The sequence below is a fragment of the Actinia tenebrosa genome, unplaced genomic scaffold, assembly GCF_029948245.1.
Source record: "Actinia tenebrosa isolate PJP-AT-01 unplaced genomic scaffold, QUT_ActTen_1.0 PGA_scaffold9__36_contigs__length_13948895, whole genome shotgun sequence".
Classification (NCBI taxonomy): domain Eukaryota; kingdom Metazoa; phylum Cnidaria; class Anthozoa; order Actiniaria; family Actiniidae; genus Actinia; species Actinia tenebrosa.
The window spans coordinates 625,671-648,948 of record NW_028292586.1 but is presented as its reverse complement, the minus strand read 5'-3'; the positions used below and the strand labels follow the sequence as shown (position 1 = coordinate 648,948).

The 23,278-nt window shown below is 35.2% G+C and overlaps 2 protein-coding genes across 3 annotated transcripts; one reads left to right on the top strand and one right to left on the bottom strand.

The window, feature by feature from the left end:
• Positions 1-835: 835 nt before the first annotated feature.
• LOC116287569 (uncharacterized) lies at positions 836-17,286 on the bottom strand. Of its 2 annotated transcripts, XM_089025078.1 has the most exons (14): positions 17,038-17,286; positions 15,032-15,814; positions 14,504-14,613; positions 13,891-14,024; positions 11,947-12,043; positions 11,593-11,702; positions 11,135-11,163; positions 10,603-10,764; positions 8,541-9,979; positions 7,948-8,117; positions 3,739-3,875; positions 2,924-3,144; positions 2,346-2,427; positions 836-2,267 (listed from the first exon to the last, which is right to left on the bottom strand). In XM_089025078.1, the coding sequence occupies exons 1-14, from the start codon at positions 17,197-17,199 to the stop codon at positions 2,133-2,135; spliced, it is 3,771 nt and encodes a 1,256-aa protein (XP_088881204.1). In that variant the 5' UTR covers positions 17,200-17,286; the 3' UTR covers positions 836-2,132. The 2 variants fall into 2 exon arrangements, with proteins under 2 accessions (XP_088881204.1, XP_088881205.1); XM_089025079.1 differs by lacking the exon at positions 17,038-17,286 and having other exon boundaries at positions 13,891-14,019; positions 15,032-15,420.
• Positions 17,287-17,566: 280 nt separating this feature from the next.
• Positions 17,567-23,247, top strand: LOC116287547 (uncharacterized). Its single transcript, XM_089025141.1, is given in 11 exon segments — positions 17,567-17,824; positions 17,929-18,099; positions 18,551-18,661; positions 19,098-19,127; positions 19,539-19,634; positions 20,065-20,085; positions 20,221-20,249; positions 20,251-20,331; positions 20,425-20,455; positions 20,759-20,838; positions 21,340-23,247. Coding segments are annotated over 11 exon segments (1,776 nt in total). The 5' UTR covers positions 17,567-17,748; the 3' UTR covers positions 22,390-23,247.
• The last annotated feature ends 31 nt before the right edge of the window (positions 23,248-23,278 follow it).

Genomic DNA, 23,278 nt, shown 5'->3' with positions numbered 1-23,278 from the left:
TAGCTGGGAAAACAAATAATACTATTCATAAGTCAAGAATAGAATCCTCATCATGGTATATAGCAGATTACAGAAAGAAGTGTTGAAATTATATCGAGGACTGCTTAAAGCAAGCAAAGGAAAAGATGGCTTTACAGAACACATTAGAAGAGAATTCCGTAAAAATGCTGCTCTACCAAAAACAGATGGAATGAGAATAGAATATCTACTAAGACGTGGACAGACGAATTTGAAAGAATTACAGAAACAGGAATGCAAATCCATGGGATTTTTTGTGAAGTAAAACGTACAAAAAACAATGCAGTGGTGATGAAGTTTAGGACTTAATGTATCAAGGATATGGTCAGCCAAAAACACAGGAATCCCAAGGGATTACTTAAAATCTGCTTTTTTCCATGATCTTTTTCATGGAACTTTGAACTTGGAAAAGGGATTTTTATATTGTGTAATAATTGACGATTTCATAGCACTTTCAAATCTTACTTTAACCTTTTTCCAAATTTGCATGGCTAGGCATCGATCTTCGTTCGTCTCATGTGAACGGTATTACTCCTATGCACAACTTTTTGACCAGTTGAAGATTCATCCAGTACCATGTAGTAAATGCAGCCAGAAATGGGAAAAAATTATACCCTATCTAAGGTCTTCTCTTCTTTCCCTTGCTACACCATTTCCTTTGGTATTATTTCTTTGTTTACCAGTGTTGTTAAGCAAAGAATCTCCAAGGAATGATACTGAAGGTTGGACTGAACTGTTTGGAAGCATGAAGACCATGCTGAACTGGGCTATAGCCCTGTGTGAAGAATTCTGAATCCTAAAACAGAAACTTGACCCATTTTGAGAGTGAAAAGTTTTATTTAACAATAACACATTCTTTGATACATTGAAAAAATGTTAAAAATGCAAATATACAAGATTTAACCATCATCCCTTGTGCCACGTGGAAAGTAAGTTGCTTATAAAAGGATTTCAGACACTTTGGTTCCTCCATAAATTGAAATTTTAAGTAAAAACTCTATACAAGACAGACCCCTTGTGTCCAAATTATTATGTCTTTGTACAGTATTCTTATCTACACTCCACCACAAAATACCCACATGTGAAATGCTGATCAGTGTATACTAAGCATGGTTGGATTTTAAATAAGTTTATGATGACAAGGAAAGAAAATTGGTCAAGTGAAAGTGTTGAAGCATTTCTTTTTTTTTAAGATGGACAGTCTTTTTTGTGTTTGTTTTGTTTTTGTTTGTTGAGCCATAGATATGTTTCCTCTATTTTTCTCATACTCATGAATATTTAATGAGAAAACAAAGCAAATCACTACTGTGATGGTGGTTTGGAAATGTGTTCTTAATTTGCATTAAATTTCGTAAACTTTTTCTTTGATTTTCTCCAAGAAATATTCATTAGTTTGAGAAGTAATATCAAACACTTGAGAGAGTTCTTCCTCCGATTTCCAAACACCTCAAAGTCAGGCTGCGCCTCGTTTTTTCAACTCACTTTTCAATGTTTGGAAATCGGAGTAAGAACTCTCTCGCATGTTTGAAATATTACTTGAAGAATCCTATAGTCAACTACTATGCATTGTGCACTGGAAAAAATGAAATGCTTAGCAAAGCACCATTTTTTCTGCCAGGCAAAATGGCAGTTTTTCAGGTGAAGTTTTGGAATCCATTTACATTGGTCTTGTTATTCCCGCTAGATGTGTTATGACCATCATGATATAATGGTACATAGTCACTTAAAGCTTTCTGCAAGATTTGAGAAATTTTGGCAACCAATCTAAGGTAGATTTCGAAAGTTACAGTATGATGTCTTATAGTTGGACTACCAAAAAATCATAATTTCACAAAGTGAATCACATAACAATGTAAACAATAACACAGGGGCACAATGCACATTTGTAGTTGAAAAGGATTCTTTAAAATTGCAAATCAAGCCTGGATTTTAGCTTGGCAACAGGAAGGGGCCCAGTAAGTTTGAGATGATTTTCTTCTGAAGATAAAAAATACCCCTATCACTATTTTAACAAAGATCCCTACTACATTACTGCTACAAATCGCTAGAATTCAATGCCATGTTATGTCTCGGAAGGCAGAGGAAGAGATAGCTTGCCTGCCATTTGCCTGTCTCTATTCATCAGACCAATAGTAATCATTTTTTCCATCAGAATCTTGTTCTAGTACTTCCTGGACATCGAATATTGAAGCATTGGTCTTGGGAATCAAAGTGGTAATTTTTTTCTTGGGGGTCGATGTCTTTACCACCTAAGGAAACAAAAATATTAGTTAAATAAGATATCTTTATAAGTTGATGTTGTATGAAGTAAGAATTCTCATACTTACCTTCATCTTGTCTTGTTTTCTGTACTGTCCAACTCCTCTTTTACTTTGTTTCATACGATGAATGTAGTGGTCCATACCTTCCCTATGAGTTGATGATGATTATGAATGAATGAAAATAAATGGTGTTGGTGGTTAGGTGGAGAGTTGGGTGTTGGTAGGGTGTCAGTGAGGAGGGTGTTGGTAGGTTGTAGGTAAGGTGTCAGTAGGGAGTTGATAGGGTGCTTGCAGAGTGTCATTTGTTGGTAGGGTGTCAGTAGGGTGTTAGTAAGTCGTCAGTAGGGTGTCAGTAGGGAGTTGGTAGGGCGCTTGCAGAGTGTCATTTGTTGGTAGGGTGTCAGTAGGGTGTTAGTAAGTCGTCAGTAGGGTGTTAGTAGGTTGTCAGTAGGGTGTTGGTAGGTTGTCAGTAGGGTGTTAGTAGGTTGTCAGTAGGGTGTTGATGTGTTATCAAAAGGGTGTTGATGTGTTATCAATAGGGCGTTTACGTGTTATCAGTAGTGTATTGGTGTGTTGTCAGTAGGGTGTTGGCAGGCTGTCATTAGGATGTTGGTAGGTTGGCTAATTAAAAACAGAACAAATACCTATTAACTGGATGAAGAAGGCTTGGACTTATCAAATCAGAACCTGGAGTATTCACTGAGCTGCGTACAGGTCCCAAGGGTCTGTACCGACTACTTGGGGTCCGACTGTTTGGAGTTTTGAAATCCATTTGGTTACGCTCTTCATCATCACCATCAACATTAACATCATCATCATCATTTTCCACTGCATCACTGCCTTCATCATTTTGTTCATTGAAAAACTAAATTTTAAGAATAGTATTTATATTATCATCAACAGAGATTTAAAAAAATTTACATTCATATTTTAACAGGAAGCTTCTTCACTTATAAATGTGATTTTCAAGAAGGTCCTGATAAATAAGATATTTTTACAATAATATGCAAAAAGAGAATTTGGAGGTTGAATATCGAAACCATCTCGTTACTAAAAAGTCAACATCATTATTACTAGTATGTAAAACTGTAAAAGATGAAAAGTTCAGATTATTTAGGTTTACAGGTTTAAAAGAAATTCGATTTAAAATGGTTAATATTAGAACACTGTTTAAGAGTGTCACTCAGATTGTTCCATTCTTTCATGGCTTGAAACTGCATTGTTTGTTTTCCCCAGTTAGTTTTGGGTCGTGGTAAGCGAAACTCGCTTCCATGCCTCGTGTTGTAGCCATGCTCATTGAGCTTATTCAGCTTTAGATTTGATGATAATAATCTGTTTTTACATTTGAATATATGTAAACATCGATGGTAGTATCTGCGCTTACTGAGTTCCATCCAATTAAGTTCTTTTAAATATCTAATTTATGGTAAGAAAAGGATAATCATAAAATGTGCTTTACCTTGAACTTCTTTTTTGTGTTTTTATAGGGTGTTGACTCAAATATGTCATCCTCATATCCATCATTGTTTTGCTGTATCAACTGTCTAAGCTCCCTCTTCCTTTTGATTGTACCAACACCACCAGTTATAGCAACAACTGGGTGACAAAAAAAACGAGTGAATGAATGAAAAATGAAAAGAACAATAAATGAATGGGGGTGGATAAAAGAGTAAGCCTGTCTGAGCTCTGAGGAAATGTGGCTGGCGATGTTTTTTTTTTTTTTTTTACCTTTTTTTATTTTTTTATTTTTACATGTTGTAATACAATTTTATTTCACATGGAAAAGAATGTGAATTTTTTATTTATTTATTTTTTACAGATAATGCAATAAGATACAAACATACAGTTAATTATTCAAGGGGGTTGAAAAGTTTCCATAACGGTTTCCATTTCTTTTCATGTTTACCTAATTTGCTTGAATCTCTCGCTATGATAGATTCACACATAAAGGTAATCTTTAATTTTTTTTGAAAAGAATCTATAGTTGGTGTGAGTTCTTTAAGCTTGCAAAGAAATATATAATGCTTTGCCTCAAGGATGATATGATTTAAAAGCTTGTAATATATATCATCTTTCTCAAAGACACCAAGTAGAATGCTATTTACATTTAAAGTAAAAGGTTGAATGTTATTTTTAGTTAAAAAAGTAATTATATCATTCCAAAAACCTTTTATAATTGTACATTTAAGAAATATATGTTCAAGACTATCCACTTTTTCCTTACAAAAATTACAAAGTGGAGAATCTATTTTTCCAATTTTATGCAAAAAAGTGTTTGTAGGTATTATTCTATTTAAGATCTTATATTGAAATTCTCTTAACCTAGTTTCTATAGTAACTATAAAAGGTAACGTATATATGCTCTTCCAGTTCAAGGATTCCTCACTTTCAATGTCATATTTAAATTTTGCTGTTGGAGGTTCAGCCTTTTTTGAAACAAAGAAATCATAAATTTTCTTTGATTCTAACTTTGTAAGTTCAATTTTTTCAGAATCACAAATAAGATATTTCATATTTTGATTCAATGGGTATGTAATATATGGTACTTGGGATGAGTTAATTTTCAAAAGTTTTCGCCATTCCTGAGGCATTGCATTTTGCAGACTTAACATTATATAAAATTCCAAAGCTGTAATCTTTAATTGAAATGTTTTATTTTCCAATTTCAAAGCACCATTGGCATCAAATAGATGTCCAACTTTTTGTATGCCTTTTGCAAACAGACCTTCCTCAAAAACTGATTTTTTATCGATACAGATATATTTATTGTTCCAAAGAATTTGATTTGCAACAAGTTCTAGATTGGATGGATTCGTTTCACTTCCGTTACAAGAAGACCAAACTTCAATGCATTCCCTATAAAAATCTGTTACTGTCAGTGGTAGTTTGGAGAAATCGTAATCACAATAGAATAAAAGTTTTCCACCTACTCCTTTCAAATAATAATCTAAAATTTTTATCCAATCAATTACCGGATCAGTAAGGTACATTTTAACACACAATATTCTTTGTGCTTTTAACATTGACTCAATGTCTGACATCTTCAAGCCACCCTGATCTATCGGGCTTATCAGAGATCGGCGCTTAACTTTGTCTTTTCCATGCCAAATGAACGAATATAATACACTGTTTATTTCTTTTATGATGTCCTTATCACACGGGAACATCATCACACGATATAAAATTTTGGGTATCAAAAACGATTTAATTATTTGAATTTTTCCTAATAAAGTCAACTTTCTCCAGTTCCACCTGTTTAAAGTTTCTTTACATGACTCAATAATCGATTCCATATTTTTCCGCTTAAAGATTACGGGGTTTGGAGTGAAATAAATCCCTAATATCTTAACATCATTCCTAACATACTTATTCCATGGCCCAATCTCTAACTTCTTTGTAGTACCCAGAATTAAAATTTCTGTTTTGTCAAGATTGATTGTAAGACCTGAAAAAAGTTCAAAATGTTCAACTACTGAAAACAAAATCGAGAGCGAAGTTTTATCTTTAACAAAGGTTGTCATATCGTCTGCAAAGTCAATGAGTTTTACTTCGTGATGACCTATATTTATTCCCTTCACCAATGTATTTTGTCTAATCTGTATCATCAACAACTCAGTGACTATAATAAACAAATAGGGAGAGAGCGGATCCCCCTGACATACTCCTCTTTTAATATTAAAGTATGGCGTATGAAAACAATTATTTGTAACACAGCTAGATATATTCGTGTAAAAAGTTTTAATCCAAGCGATAAAGGAGCTTCCAAAATCAAAGACTTTTAATACTCTAAACATGAAATCCCAGGAAACAGAATCAAATGCTTTTTCAAAATCTATAGTAGTTAGGATACTTCCAAGCTTTTTTGATTCAACGTATTCTATCGTATCTTGAATCGAGCGTATTGCGTCGAATATATTCCTTCCTTTAACATAAGCATATTGATTAAAGTGTATTATGTATGGTAAAACTTTCTCTAATCTATTTGCAAGTGCTTTAGAGCCAATTTTTGCATCTACATTTATTAGCGAGATTGGTCTCCAGTTTTGGATAAAGCGTCTATCTTTATTTCTTTTTTCAATTAGCTTGATTATTGCCTGTTTCTGAGTGGTTGATAATTCTCCATGCTGATGTGAAAAATTTAAACTGTCCACTAAAAGATGTCCTACCTGTGGCCAAAATTTTCTATAGAATTCTACTGATAAGCCATCATTTCCCGGAGTTTTGTTTTTTTGAAATAGAAGTAGCGCTTGTAGACATTCGTCAACACTAAGTTGTCCTTCGCAAATCCTCTTTAACTCACCTGACAATTTGGGAATATTTGTATAATTTAAGAAACAACACGCTTCAAAAACCTCAGAGCTTACTGAAGATTTTTTATCATATAGAACACGGAAAAAGGAGTGAATTTCATTAATTATTTCATTTGGGTTGCATGTCTCCTTTCCATCTGACCTCAGAATATGCCGTATACAAGTTTTTTTATTTCTTCTATTTTCAAGATTTAAAAAGTATTTATTACTTTTTTCCCCATTTTCATACCACGTGGCTCTGGAGCGAATAATCACTCCTTTTATAACATAGTCGTATTCTTGTTCAAACTCTTGCTTAACAGAATCTAAAACTTCTAAGTTTTGTTGCGTTTGAGACTCTTCATAATTCTTTTCGCAAGTTTTTAATTTTTTGTCAATTTCAAGTAATTTATTTTTTTTCTGTTTTGCTAATTTTTTACTAAAAGAAATAGTTTCCTGACGAATTCTATATTTTATCCAATCCCATCGAAGCCTTGGATCCATAATATCTTTAATTTCTACTCCTAAGTCTCGAAAGATGCTTATCATAAAATCTGTGTAATCACTTCTTTCCAAAAGACTATTATAAAGTTTCCAATATGATGACCCCCGAGCTTGATCAACTAAACTATCTATTTCTAGGGAGACAGCACAGTGGTCCGTCTTAATCGAAGTATTAATATTTATGTTTGTCTGGTGATGTGGATGAATATAAAAAAATGGATAGATAGAATAATACTTAAATTGGCCTGGAGTTTGTTGGAGACGGGGTGTGGATGGTAAGTAATCGATAGATAAGAATGTCATGTTTCATCCATCTATTTTCTCATTCATCCACGTCTTATTAGCCAGCCACACATCCATCATCCATTTACCTCTTAGCCTGCGTAGTGGCCCAAAGGGAAGGGGATTGGGGACTGGGGAAGGAGGGGAAGGGGAACTGGGGAGAGGAATGGGAAGGGGACTGGGGAGATGAAAGAGGAAAGGTAGGGCGTAAAATGAATCCCCTCGATTTTTCCTACGAGTGTTCAGAATCTGAATGTTAATTTTGATTGGCTGATAAAGTCGATACACCAATCAGATGTCAGTGGAGTTGATTCAGATACTTTCTCTCATTTGATTGGTTGAGAGTTTGCATATTAATTAGGAGGCGGTAGGAAAAATCGAGGGGGTTCATTGCAGGCCCTACCTTACCTCCTTGCCCTCCCAGTCCCCCTCCCATTCCTCTCCCCAGTTCCCTTCCTCTCCTCAGTCCCCCTTCCCTTTGGGCTGCTACGCAGGCTATTTGCCTCTCTATCCATTTATCATTCCATCCATTCTCTTCCCCCCCTCCCCCCTCTTTGTGAAATAATTCTAATTTGTTACTATCTGCACTTTACCTTTCTGATTAGCCTTTGGCTGTTTCTCTTTTGGTTTCACCACTTTTCTTGGTTTCAAGTTCAACTGTTTATCATACTTCAACTGACACTCTTGTGCAGTTCTCGTTTCAACTGACTTGGAAACTTTTTGCCAAAACCTCGCTGTGCTGAGCGGAATTGAGTGAAGTGCCCTAGGGGGAAAAAAATCGCAAAAAGGTTGGTTCCCAAATTATGGTTAAAAAATAGAACACAATTTGATTCCAAGGTTAAAAGAAAAAAATGTCATTAAGAAATAAAAAATGATTAAAAAATAATAATTAATTAAAAATTAAAAGATAATTGGTTCCTCAATAGACCATTTCACAGATCCCGCGGCTCAACCTCAGCCTCGTCAGCGTGTAATATATTCTTTAGAAATTGCCTACAACCTGTGAAATTTTTAAGTGTTTCAATTGTTCGTTGATGTGTAAATTCCTTTCATTACTGCAGATTGTAGTCAAATTCTAAAGAATAATTACACGCTGACGAGGCTGAGGTTGAGTAACAGGATCCGTGAAATGGCCTATTTTGGTTTCAAAATAAAACAAAATTTCATATTAAGGTTGTTTCCTTACTCGCTCAATCTGAAGATTTCATCTTCGTTCCAATCCCTCTCATCCACATCATCTTCATCACCCTTTCCTGTATTCTTCTGTTGGATATTTTTATCTTGAGCATTACCAGGTTTAGATCTTTGGTTACTCCTCTTCTTTGTTTTTCCTGGGTTGTGTGTCTTATTTTTAGGTGAATCTGAATCAGAATCAGAAGTTGTGTCGCTACTAGTAACTTGTCTCTCTGCAATGACCTTTCTCTGTCTAACATTGCTTAACATATTAGCAACTGCTTCAGCCTCTTCACCATCAGACGATGACGAATTATCCTCTTCTTCTTCCACAACAGAAGTGTACTTCCGAAAATCATTTCTTTTTCTTGTACGACCCAAATCATACTCCTTATGGTCTCGGCTGTTGTTTATATAATTTGAGGTATTATTTCTCTGAACTTGATTTCTTTCTTTCCTTGTTCTTAAGGATCTCCTTTGCTGTCCATTTTCTTCACTACTTGATTCTGCATAGCTCTGACCTTCGGTATTATTTTTATTGTATTCCCTGGCATATCCCAAAGGTTTTCTAAACTTTGAAGAATCCTTAACCTGAGTGTTGGTTCTTAAGACATCTTTGCTAGATTTCACAGCATCACTTTCGTCAATATCATTGGGATTACGGCTATAAATAATAGTGCCATCACTATCATTTTCTGCATCCCTCATTTGCTTTCTACTTCTGGCTAGCTGGTGATTCTTTTCTAGGACAACTTTGACAGGCTTACAAGGGTTTGAGGAAATTCCGTTTTTTTCCATCCTGTTCAAGTTAGTGAAGCTCCCTTTTTTCTGAGGTAATTTTTGTTGGGAAGATTTAGAGCTAAGATCATCATCACTGAAAGAAATGTTCCTTTTGACATTTTCTTTTGTGACCATGTCAACACCATGATCATCTTTGTCCTCCTCATTATCGGCAGATTCTTCCGTCGATAACTCTGAATGCTGCTTTCTTGTGCGTTTTAGTCTTGTGTTACTCTGTGTTTGCGGTCTCTTAGACTTAGGAATCTTAGCTGTACTATCACTGTCACTCTGTGTTTGTGGTTTCTTAGACTTAGGAATCGTAGCTGTATTATCACTGTCACTTGGCCTCCATGACTCCTCGGATGGAACAAGTTTTGGTCTCAAAACCCATGGAAATGAAGACGCATCACTTTCAGTTTGTGAAGTCCAAGGTTTTTCACTGGAGTCTTTAGTCTGCTTACTGCTGCTGTAAGACGTACTGTCTGTTGAATCACTTTCAGTGCTATCAAGTGAGCTTGTCACTTTGCTCTTCATATTTCTTTTTTGTGACTTTTCCTTGTTCCCCTGCAGCATGGTTCTCTGATTTTTTCGGGGACTGCTAGTTTTAGTTATGTTATATTTAGCAACTTTGGGTGTCATAATTGTTGATTTCAGCAAAGTGGCACTTTTCTTCTGAATGGGGAAAGAAGGATAAAGAAAAATTAAAGAAAGGGGAAGCCTTAATTCCAATTATGAGAAAACAGTCTTCCAAGGGGGCCCAAAGCACTTCCTCAGGCATACCACAGTATTGGGTGCTGTTACTATGTGCTGTGTGAGTCATAACAGTCCTTGGTTGTGAAAACGTTTCAATAAACATTCTGCACATGAATTGGGAGGTTCTTATATAGTACATTTCACATCCTCTTAATGCACATTTTACAAAAAGGGTAAGGACTTTACGGGCTGCATATTAAGGTACTATTAGCAGCCGTGCAGCTTAAAATCATGAGTGGATTGTTAGTACATTAGTATTATGTCAGATTAGGATAAGGCTGTTGAGCTGTGAAACAATCCCCTAATCTTACACAAATGATTCAACGGGTTCTTTTATGTCCCTCATTTACAGGTCAAGCATGTATGGGAGATGACTCGAAGGTCTTACCATTTGCAGCTGTAATTACAAAGGCAGCACCTTCTCATTTATTTTAAGACCTTGAGTGTTGGTCTGGCCGCTGTTTAAACTACGACCTCACGTACAACAGACAAATGTTCTTTCCAACTTAGCTAATCGTCAAATGAAATAAGACTCACATTACCTTAGGTAGCTTTAGATCAAAGTCATACAGTCCAACAGACAAAGCGGTGTGTTCTTCTCCTCCTGGGTCAATGGCAGTGAGGTTATGTTGTCTGTCTGTCAAAATTCTTTGTCCTCTCCACCAGGCCAGAGGAGGTTTGATCAGACGACCACTACTGGTACGCTGTTACTCAAAACACAATTATTACAGTGCGAATCAAAAAACCGTGGGCACCTAGAAATATTCTAGGAAATCAATGTCCTATTCTTCTTTGGCCAATTGAAATTGACTTTCTAACTACAAGATAATGGAAAGATAACAATAACGTTTCTGATTGGCTAATGAACGTTGAAATATTTCTCTTGCCCACAGTTTTTCGATTCGCACTGTAAAGCATACTAGCAACAATAAAGAAACTGGCAACAAATAATGGAAAGAGTGAGCATGAGTATTGTAAGTGGGTGAGAGTGAATGAGCAAATGAAAGTGAGTCAAAGTGGCCGAGTCAGGTAAGTTTGTATAAAACATTCTATAACATTAATTTTGATTCTAACCTTAAGCTCTACTTCAATTGGTTTAAAACCTGAAACACATAAAGAATTATGACAAGTGTGCTTACAAGTCAAGGAAAACAAAAAACAGTTTATTTTACCACTAGAGCATTCGTGGGTTGTCAGTAGGGCACTGTTAGGGAGTCAGTAGAGTGATGGTAGGTTGTCAGTAGTGTGTCAGTAAGCTGATAATAGGGTAAGATAAGGTGATGGTAGTATATAAATAGGGTGTAACTGGTAGGTGGACAGTAGTGTGTGACTGTGTAGTGTGGTTGTTAAGATTATCATTATGTAGCATATGAATAGACTGTTGGTACGTAGTTTGAGGGTTTGTTGTTAGTGAGCTATTAGAAGTGAATTAGTGTCAGTAAATTGCTGCTCATTCTATAGCAATAGTAGTAATAATAATAATAATAATAATAATAATACAATAATAATTTTAATAACATATTCCACCCTACCATCATTTTTAGGAGTTTTTAGTGTTTTAGTTGTAGGTTTTCTGTTTATTACAGATATTTGTCTCTCAGATGATTTCTTTGCTTTCTGTGGTTGTTTTCCTTTTGTTGAGCTAGATAAAATATCATGACAGAGGTAGAGATTAGTCAAAAAATATAGGGAGAAGAGAGAAAAGGAGTAAAATAAGGGAAGAGTAGGATGAAGAAATGAAATAAAATATAGAAAAGAATAGGAGGATTAAAGGAGGAAGAATGCGTTGAGCTAGAAATAATATGACGGTGGTACAGAAGGACAGTTTACATGATTCTGATTTGAGATTAAGCAGATTTTCAATATACACAAAATATATTTCATACCTGGCATCTAAAATGGAATCAAAATGTTCTTTTACAAGTTGTTCCCAGTTGGAAGGAAACCCATTTGTGAATGCCTCAACAAACTGCTTTGAAAACCCTGAACATTACAAATATAACAAATATATAGAGATTATCACATGTTAAGAACTTGATATCGTTTTTATTCACGAGTTTTTCCGTATCATATCGCGAACGAGCGAGTACTCGAGCGAGTGAGCGATATGATACGGAAAAACTCGTGAATAAAAACGATATCAAGTTCTTAACATATAATAATTTGTTTATTACACATTTAGGCTCGATATATAACACACACAAAATGTTTTATTGTCTTAAATATCCTTAACTGACTTACACCATTTCAAAATGTTAAAGAATTATGTGTTTCCAATTCAATATCATTCAAGATATTAAAGCTTAATTAAAAATGTAAGAAGCACAAAATTCATCTTGAATTTGATAGAAATAAACACTAAATAGAGATTTATGTGATAATGTGATTGGTTCAAGTAAAATATATCGCAAGATTTGATTGGACAGGTTACTGTGAAGTGATATCGTATCACTTCACTGATATGGTTTTTATTCACGGCTTTATTTCACGGACATCGAGCTTAAATGTGTAATAAAACTTAATATGTAGGATCATATGCTGTGATACAAAGAAATAATAAGGAAAAAATTTGACTTCTTTCAAAGGGTAGTCCTTTATTGCGAATCATCATCAAAATCATGCACCATAACATCACACATCACAGCGATCTCATAAATAAACACCATCATCTTATTGTTACCATATACAATCATTTCCTGTATTGATTTAGCTGATTGCGTCACATATGTTGTAAGCACGTGCTAGTATGCTATATGGCAGATTTAAAAACATAGCCTCCATAGTACACAGACCATTCTAGTTTATGGAAGCACTGGTGGCGTGCGCTGCTAATGCGCCGCCTCTCACCAATGCGGCCCGAGTTCGAGTCCTGCCGATCTTGATGTTGTATGTGAGTAGAGTTGTTTGTTGGTTCTCTCCTGTGCTTCGAGGGTTTTTCTCCGGGTCCTCCCTCCTCAAAAATCAACTCCTAAATTCTAATTCGATCTTTGGGCTTTCACTTAGTTTGAAGCCTAGCTCTGTTGTGATTGTCCCATGCTGTGATACAACAGCGAAAAGCTTTGTAGATTATGTCTTGAAACACTTATTATCTTAATCATCAACATGTATCATCATCATCAGTGTCATCCATCATAATAATAATAATGTCTTTATTAAAGAAATGATAAAATACATATCATTAACGTGATTACAATCATAAAACTAAAAAACTGATTAAAAGATACTAATTACTAAAGATTATTCTATTTACAAATGAGTTTTTAAAACGTTGAGAATTAACTCTAGGTCTAATAAAATATGATTTCCTTAAATTATATTTGGACGTTTGTATTTTAGGCGCTATGCTACGTAAAGGATGGTCACTACTACTAACTGATTTCTTATATAGCCTTGTGTCAAATTTATTCAAAAGATCCTGGATATTATAATGGTATGTTGTATAATTTCGTTTGTAACAGCGATCTAAAAAGTTTTGTACGGTGGTAAGCTCCGGAGGTGATGCTCCATAAACACTAAGACCATAAATTAGTTTTGATATAACAATTGTTGAAAATAAATGGTCAACTTCTTTTTGTGTATATCCTTCCTTATGAATATATCACTACAACTATATTTAATAAAATGAAAAAGATTATTCATCTATTCACCTTGAATATAAATCAAAGATTATACTTATTCATTAGTCTTGTGATTGTGGCAGTTGAGAGGACTGTAGCATTTAGACTGTTAGTCTTTGTCAGGCGAAGCATCACAGTCCTCCCAACTGACACAATCATGAGACAAATGTATAAGTATAATCTACTATATTAATTATATTTTTTTATTCCCACCTTGTTCTATAGTGTCTTTAACCAGTATCTTTCCCTTGAGTATATATTGTGACTTGGGCTTTGTTTCAACCAGGAAAGGAGATATCCTATTAACTATTGTAGTGCTGTGCCACAGTTTGCCTACTGGATCTTCACTACAAGCAATAAACACACAAAACCCCTCAATCTTTTACACAATAGACCTTTCATGAAATTAACCCTGGTTACCATATGTCGGCAACACCCCTGCTACGCCACCAAAGTTCCTACCTGGGATGCTATTCTGATGGTTGAAATGTAATACCGTTATGGCAAAAAGTGAACACAAGTAACACTTATAAAAACAATTTTTTGGCAAAGTAATAGATCTATTGGATTTAGTTTATTTTATGAACTTAGGCAGGGAAACCCCACCCCACATCGAAAATCTCAACTATTAAACCCCCCCCCTTCCAAAGTACAAATTGAAACCAACTAAATACAATAAAGTAATGATAAAAAGGTAAGTTATACACAGTGAAAAGATGACGTACTTACATGTGATCATTAATAATAATTAAATATGGATCAGGGTTTGAGCAAACTCAAAACTCTTCAATTCCAGTAATTTTTTTGATATTAGTTATTAACTCACCGTCTTTGACCTTCAACAATAATACTTGGGCCATTTTTTGCTTTGTTGGCTTTAATGTACCATCCAAAAAGATGATGAGCTTTCTTGCTTGGTTTGACTTTAGATGGTGACTAAAGCAGAGAAACAGAGTAATGTTATACACATAATAATGTAGTACTACTGTAAAGATGAGATGGTAGAGCATCGGTAGTACGATTCCGAAGGTCGTGGGTTCGATTCCCAGCGAGGTCGGAAATTAATTTTTCCGAATTCAATTCCAAGGGCTTTTGCCCGGAATAACCTCGTTCCCAAGCACTATAACTTATCTATATTTCTATATTTTCTTTTAGTACTACTGTACATGTCTTGGATTGAATAGAATTTAGTTTGTTAGGTTTTGCTGAAGGACGAAAACCAGAGAACCAGGAAAAAGTCACATTTTGATGCCAAGTCCAGGAAATAAACCCAAGACCCCAAAGGGTTTTTTAAAATTTAATTTCATCAGGACTTTGCACAAAGCAAGCATGCGTTTTCTATTTCTTCACTTACTTGAGCTGGGACAGGTTCTTTAGTTTCATCTTTGTCAGGTTTTTTTTCTGGGGTATCTGAAATCTCAGGAATATCACATTCAGGAACCATATTACAATCCATTGACTCCTCAGCTGATTCATGAGATTGTTTTTGTGTTGATTCAATATGTTCTGTTCTTGCTTCACTCTGTTGGTCATGTTCTCCAACGTCGACATCTTCATCTTGGACTGTTGCTTCGGCAACATCAGGTTCTCCAACACTAACTTCATCATTATTTTCTTTTCTTAATTCTAAAATAAATCCTGGTGAAACCTGGCAAGGACCGTTCGATGTTATGCTCCTAAGACCACTTCTTGTGACGATGCTGTCAGTGATCGCATCACTACAGCTTTGCATCTGTCTATCGTCATAACCAGAGTCAGCATTGAGGGACATACACAGACCATCTTCATTACTCGTACTTTCTTTTCTATTTATAGGAGTTCTTAATTTATTGATAACGTCTGTGACTTGAGTTCTTAGTGAATCTTCCTCATGACTGGAAGCCTTTAATGGGCTAAACCACGAAGCTGGCTTGAATTGGCTGTCTTGACTCCTTGGTTTTTGACCACTTTTAAAGAATTCCAGCATGTTTACAAGACCAGAGTTCATCAAGTTGGTAGTGTTTTTACTAGGATTGCTGGATAACGATGGGGTTTGTGCAAGTGACTCATGAAGAAAGCTTTGCTGCTTGTTTGGAGAGATAATCCTGGATCTTGAGTGTGTGAAGGACAATGATTGGTCTACTGTTGAGACCAGCTCCTGAGAACAGTTGCAAAGTATTGCAGCATTAGAATTGATTGGCAATAAAATGTACATGTAATAATGAAGTAGTTTTAGTATGACTCAAAAGTTTTGTGCTGTGTGAATGCCTTGTTGCAACTGTAGTGTTTTCTAAAATTCAAGGTCTGTGAAATTTCAAAGTTTTTGTATTTTTGAAGTTGTGCACAAACCAATATGGCTAAATCAATGTTTTACCCAATTCAAATCTACTGGAAATACTTTTCTTGTCCATTATGTACTGTATTTCCATGTCAATGATGCACTGATATGCGTATGATATGTAAATATAATAGACAAAGAAAAGTTTTTTCAGTAGATTTGAATTGGGTAAAACATTGCATTAGCCGAATTGGTCTATTTTTTTGGTTACCATTGGTATATGAATGTTTCAAGGATGGACACTAAAATGAGAAGTACTCTGTATACACCTATTTTGAAGATCGTTGTCACACCTAGAGCCTCAAGTAACAAGCCAAGGCTCCAGAGAACGTCAGTACTTTTAATTATAATCTATTTATTCTTGGTTCATGCAAGTGGCTATAAATCTCCACTAATTATCATCTCAAGCAGCCTTGCTTGGAGCAATTTGTGAAGTCAATAAATGAAAATGCACCATGAATAAACTAATTACAGCTAAAAGTACTGGTGTTCTCTGTGGTCTTGGCTTGTTACTTGAGGCTTTTGGTCCGACAATGATTTCTGAAATAGGTGTATATAAACAAGTCTGTAACCAAGGAACACAGTGGTATTTGACTAATATTATTTGTTAAAATTAGTCCAAAGCCAATTCAAAGATGATCTAAACTAATTAATGATAATAATAATAATAATAAATAATAATAATAATGATTTTTTTTCACAGTCTAACACAGGAATCCCAGTAAACAGCTAGTCACTTACATAAATCCCAAACACGGATCATACTGTTATGTACTTTTATTATGAAGAATTAAAATCAAATAAATGAGTTAACTACCTTAGACTTGACATGAATGAAAAAGTGAAATCATAAGATATTTTTAAGTATTTAAGCTTATTTCTCACAGGCATGTGTGGACATAGACTAGACTTACAAGTAAACTTATTAAAGCTTTACTTTTTAGGTTGGTAAGTCCTTCAACTCATTTTTAATTGAACCGTATTCCTTAAAATATATTTCTAAAATGTATTTATGCCCAAAAGAATAGAAAATAGAAGCTTACCTGAGCTCTAGGACTTGCTAAAAACAGTTCTTCGAAGCGTGAGTTAGATCTTGACGTAGACCTTGAAGACGAGTTTAGAGTCTCATCTTTTCCGTTATCTCGACTCGTTTGAGGATTAAAAGGTTTAAAGTTGAATATAGCACCCGACTCTACCAAATCCATTGCTAACTACGTGATGAAAAACGATAAAATAAAACGCATTTTGACGGAGAAAAATCTGTAGTCATTCAAATGCTTCGCGCGCCAAAACACTGCTTCGCAATGGCGCATAAAATATGTAGAACCTCAATTCTGATTGGTCCGCGTTATAATTATTCTTTATACTAGGAAAACGAATATTCTGCTATAGATATTACTAGTAAAAAAAGACGACTATATTTTAAAAAAGGTCATTCTATATTATCAAAAAATAACCTTATGGGATTTAAATCTTTCGCTGCGATCCTATTCCCAAAGCTTTAAAAAACCAATCAAAAACATCGTTATAGTGATGTTTTATAGTACTTCCGTGAACAGGGACGCCTGACAGTTTTCTTCTTTCCAAGAACCCATCTTTGAGAACTCAAACAATATTTAATATCTTTGTTGCGTACAGCTGTAAAAGTTTAGTGGAATATCATTTCCACACTTATTGTTATCAAAATTGGGAATATTTGGTCGGCGTTCGAAGCTTTAAGGAGCTTCTCATATCGTTGGATACCCGGTTGGATAATGAACCAGAACGAAGATACGTCGAAGTACTCGAAGGTTCAAAAAGAAAATGAGGAAGCACAAGATAACTTCACTGGTATGTCTGAAAAGTTTCCTAGAAATTATGTTTTATTTTCTCAATGAACTAACATTTCCATGCTTTTTTACTCCAAGTTTCTCCTGTTTTTGTTGTTGTTTTAGAAGAGCCAAGCGGGAATAAAGAACCTGAGTGGAAAAAATACCAAAAAATGCCACTAGAGAAAAAGAGGAAGTATTACGAATGTGGTGAAGATTATGTACAGATTAAGGATATCGAAAAATGGTCAGAATTTTACCAAAGCGATGGCTATCACTTCTCCAAAATCCAGAAAAGTAAGATATCTCACAGCCTGGAAAAGAGACAAACAGACTCTAAAAGTATTTATCATTTTCGTGGCATTAGAAAGAATGTCAAACCCCCCCTTCCCTCTTCTCCCTTCGCTCAGCTTTCTTTGGTGTGTAGGGAGGGGAAAGGGTGATCCAACTACCTTATCACAAAGCATTATAGCAGCTGTAGAGGACAACTGACTTGTGGAGGGAGGTAAACACAGATTAAATCTCTTAAAGCACAGGAGAGAACCAACAAACAACTCTAGATCTACTAATATATGACACTGATCCGGGTGGGACTTGAATCTGGGTCGAATATTGGTGGAAGTCAAGGGCGATAAACATTGAAACAGCACTGAAAACTTGGCAACAAAAAAAAAAAATGCATAGGAAAGATTTTTTGTGACATGTTTTTTATAGCAATTTACATGTCAATGTACTGTTTTGTTAACAGAAAATGAAAGTGAAAAAACAGGTTATCCTGTTGATAAGAACATCAATGACAAACTCTCACTGTGGGTAGGAGATATCACAACACTGGAGATAGATGCTATTGTCAATGCAGGTGAGTAAAAATACCACTTATCTCTCCCTGCCCCCAAGGTGATACCGGTACCAAAGGTAAAAACCTGAAAAAACGCACTATAATAAAAATAATCATAATTATATAGATCTCTTTATTTAAGTGTCTAGTCGCCCTAGCACTTTTGCACTAATTAAAGACACTTCACTCACACATGCTACCACTACATTCAATGTTCTACGCACACAACGCTCAACTCACATGTTGATTTTTACAGAGGGAGGAAACCAGAGAAAACCCTTTAGCATAGGAGAGAACAACACATCAAACAAACTCAATTCACCTGTGGCAACCACAGGGCTCGAACCTGTGAACCTACCTGTTGGACTCACAGCGTTGACATCCACGCTACCAAGCACTAAGGAAAGCACTATACTAGGAGAAATTTAATTGACAAAACATTTTTATTTGGTTTCAGCAAACAGTAGGTTATGTGGTGGAGGTGGTGGTAAGCATTTTACACATGGATGTGTTCTGTTAATAATTATCATCACCATTACTACCATCATGAATAAATCATTATCACAGTCAGTCATCATCATCATCATCATTTTTTACCAGCATTATCATGAATCATGAATATCATTACAATCATTAATTTCATTATCATTAACCAATCACCATGTACGTAACATCAGTATCATTCAGCATCATGAATTAGTAATATAATTATAACCATCATCATCTGGTATTATCATCATCATCATAAATCTAACCACTGTCATTGTCATAATTTACAATTCTTGTGATTATTGTCATTACCACCGTTATCATCATTAATCATAACCTTCATAATCATCATTATCATTGTTGCTTTTACTATTTTTACACTGGTAATTTATTATTTTCATCATTTCAGTTGATGGCTGTATCCACAGGGCTGCTGGTCCTACCCTTCTTGAAGAGTGCAGATTACTGAACGGTTGTGACACTGGAGATGCCAAGATTACGTCAGGTGAAAATAACAGTGTTCTCTATACTTACTGTGTTCTGTGTACAGAGAGCTTTATTTATCCATTCATTCATCTATTCATCCATCCATCCATCCAGCCACCCAGCCACCCAGCCATTCATCCATCCATCCATCCATCCATCAATTCATTCATTCATTTCATACCACATTTCATTCTTTGTTTAGTTGTATCCATATTCATGTGTCTTATCATGTGCAGCTGAGCGCAACCATTAAACAAAGAAACGATAATCTAGGGAATGACAAGTAGTCCTGAAATGGAAAAAACATTACGCCAGAGCTGAGGAGGTCTATTAGAGTGACAATAGTCTTGATAGGTCATTTTCAAGCCAGCACAATCCATCTGCCTTGAGCAACCTGTTATAATATATTACATGGCATTAAATTCTTTTCAATGTTCTTTCTTCATCAGGGCATAAGCTTCCAGCTAGACGTGAGTATAATAATAGGTTTTGTCTAATATCAAAATTGGTTTTACAATATTTATTTTTATTCCCATTTTAAGTCCCATTTATAAATGTTTTTTTAAATTCATTTTCACGGTATTTCTCTGTATTTTCATATAAAGATGTCATCCACACTGTTGGTCCTATCGGACAAAGATGAAAAAGCTTTGGAAAACTGCTACAAAAATTGTCTAAGGCTTGCAAAAGAAAATAAGTCAGAACACTGGTGAGTAGTTATTGTCTTGGGGTGCCTGTGGTGAGGAATTTTTCTTGAACTATGCAATATTCTCTGCTCTGGAACTCATTTCTTATTTTTATCATTTCAGGCTTTTTGCTGTGTTTCAACTGGTATCTTTGGTGAGTATGTTTTACCCAGTACAAATATTACGAGTTTAATTACTGTTGTGAAAGCCTGTGTTGCATTGCCCACTTAAGACACGCTTTTAGGACTGATACGAGCATTGCCTTTGGATGGACTGTATTTTGAAGCTTTCTGATTGGTTTAGAGCAGAACCCATTTAAATGTCAAATGACATCTTGAATATGTTGGCTTTCTGTCATTCATGATTTACTATAAATTGGAGTATTTATATAATATCATATATTATAAGTAATAACATAATAATAATAGTATATAACTAAATATTTTTTATGAACTAGGCTATCCTAACAGAGATGCTGCTGAAGTAGCCTTAAAAACAACTCGTGAATGGCTAGGAGATCAAAGCAATGCGAATGCAGTAGGTTCAATGCTAAGAATGTATCCTCTTTATTTTACTCTCCACCTTGTCTTCTCTCATCCCGCCCTACCTCATTGTACTGGCTTCCATTTATTTCTGCCCCGCCCTGCTTAATGTGCTTTGCCATCCCTCTGCCACTCCACCTTGTTCTGTTCTTTCTGTCCAACCCAATCCCACGTTCACTCGTGCTTGGACCATTTTCAATTATTTCAATACCCTTTGCCATTTATTCCCATTTTTCCATAGTTTAGTCTTCCACCTCATTCTTCTCCTTTTCCTTTTTTTCTTTTTCACCTTTTGTTATATACTTCTTTTTCATTTTATTTCTTAGCCTATATTACTATTTTTCCATTTTCTTAGTCTTTCTCTTTCTTTTCTTTCCCCTCCCTTTTTCTCCTTGCCTTTTGGATTTCCCCCCCAAGATTGCTCTTTTTCTCCTCGTCATCTCCTTCCTTTCTGTTTCATTTCTTTGCTGATTTTATCTTTGAATTATTTTACCAGGTTGACAGGATCATTTTTTGTTTGTTCTTGGAAAAAGACATCGACATCTATAAAACTTTAATGCTCAAGTATTTTCCACCAGGAGAACTCAAGAAACCTACTGAAACATCAGAAGAAATCCCAAATACACATACTAATTCTGAGAAAGATAAGAAAACAGGGATAAACGAACCTGAGAAGGAAGAGAAAAAAGATGCAATAACAGAAATCAAAGATAAAGATGACACAAAGAACAGTGACGAAAAATCAGAGAAAGAACCTGAGAAGGAAGAGAAAAAAGATGCAATAACAGAAATCAAAGATAAAGATGACACAAAGAACAGTGACGAAAAATCAGAGAAAGAACCTGAGAAGGAAGAGAAAAAAGATGCAAAAACAGAAATCAAAGATAAAGAAATGAAAAAAGTTGAGAAAACGCAAAGAGGGAGAAAGATAAAAGACCAAGAGAAAGGTTATGTTGAAATTCCAATTCCCAAGAAACAGAAGCAGGATAATAATGACCATGGTGAAACAAAAGGACAGCAAGATGTGGAGATGAATGAAGAAGGAACTCGGGCAAAAGAAGAACAGAATACAGAGGAAAACAAACGAGAAAAGAAAATGCAAGATGTCAAAATTCCAATTCCTAAGAAACAGAGGCAGGATAATAATGACAATGGTGAAACAAAAGGACAGCAAGATGTGGAGATGAATGAAGAAGGAACTCGGGCAAAACAAGAACAGAATACAGAGGAAAACAAACAAGAAAAGAAAATGCAAAAGCAAGATGTTCCAACTCCAATTTCCAAGAAACAGAAGCAGGATAAGAATGATGATGATGAAGCGAAAGGACATCAAGATGTAGAGATGAATGAAGAAGGAACTCGGGCAAATCAAGATGCAGAGGAAAACAAACAAGATGAAAAAATGCAAAAGCGAGATGACAAAATGGAAGTGGAAGAAGACAACCTCTCAAAACAAGAAACAGATAAAAAGGAGGTCATGGGAATAAAAGAACAGCAAGCTAATGAAACCATGGAAACCGTGGAAATGCAACATGAAGAGGTTTAGGGGATCCCTCAAAGTCTTCCAAAAACTTAGTAGGAAAAAAACCCAAAACATTTTGTTGTTTTGTGGGGACCCTGTGGTAAAGCAAGAAATTTTACACTACCACAGGGAGCTCAATTTAAAGCTAGAAAGGATTGTTTTCATAGATATAGATAGGTAAAACAGTCTAAAAGACCATTTAGTTAGAGAGACAGAGTTAAATCATTTGGTAATAACCTGAATTTGAGGAGCCTGTGGGAGCCCAATTTAAAGCTAGAAAGGATTGCTTTCATAGATATAGATAGGTAAAACAGTCTAAAAGACCTTTTAGTTAGAGAGACAGTTAGAGTTAAATCATTTGTTGGTAATAACCCGAATTTGAATTAGACTTTTGCCACCACAGGAAGCCCAAGCCAATGTTAGCATGAGCCAGCATTAAGAGTGTAGCTCGATAAATTCAGATTCATTAAAAATATGTTATGAGTTGCTAGATTTCAAAACACTCTTCCTCTACATCTTTTTTTTATTTATAGCTATTTATTCTTTAGCTCGCTCAAACTAGCACTTGTGCGCTATCATATTTAGTGAGAATAAATAAATATTTGTTATTATTATCCACTAAACTAAATTCAGCGATGTTGGAGGATGGTAAGTCTAAATGGAGGACAATATTGTGATTCAAAATGTCAGCCATGTTGGAGGGTGGTATTTTAAAGTTGTGCCCATGTTGGAGGACCAGTATAGTGAGTTACAACGTAAGCTACATATGTTGGAGGATTGTAAGTCTAAAGCAGTTGCCATGTTGGGGGTAGTTAGTATAGCAAGTCAAAACTGGCCAGATTTGAACAAGTTTTCAGTGAAAATAAAATTTAGGGACAAAAATACTGACAGGTTCCCTTTACAAATTTTCTTT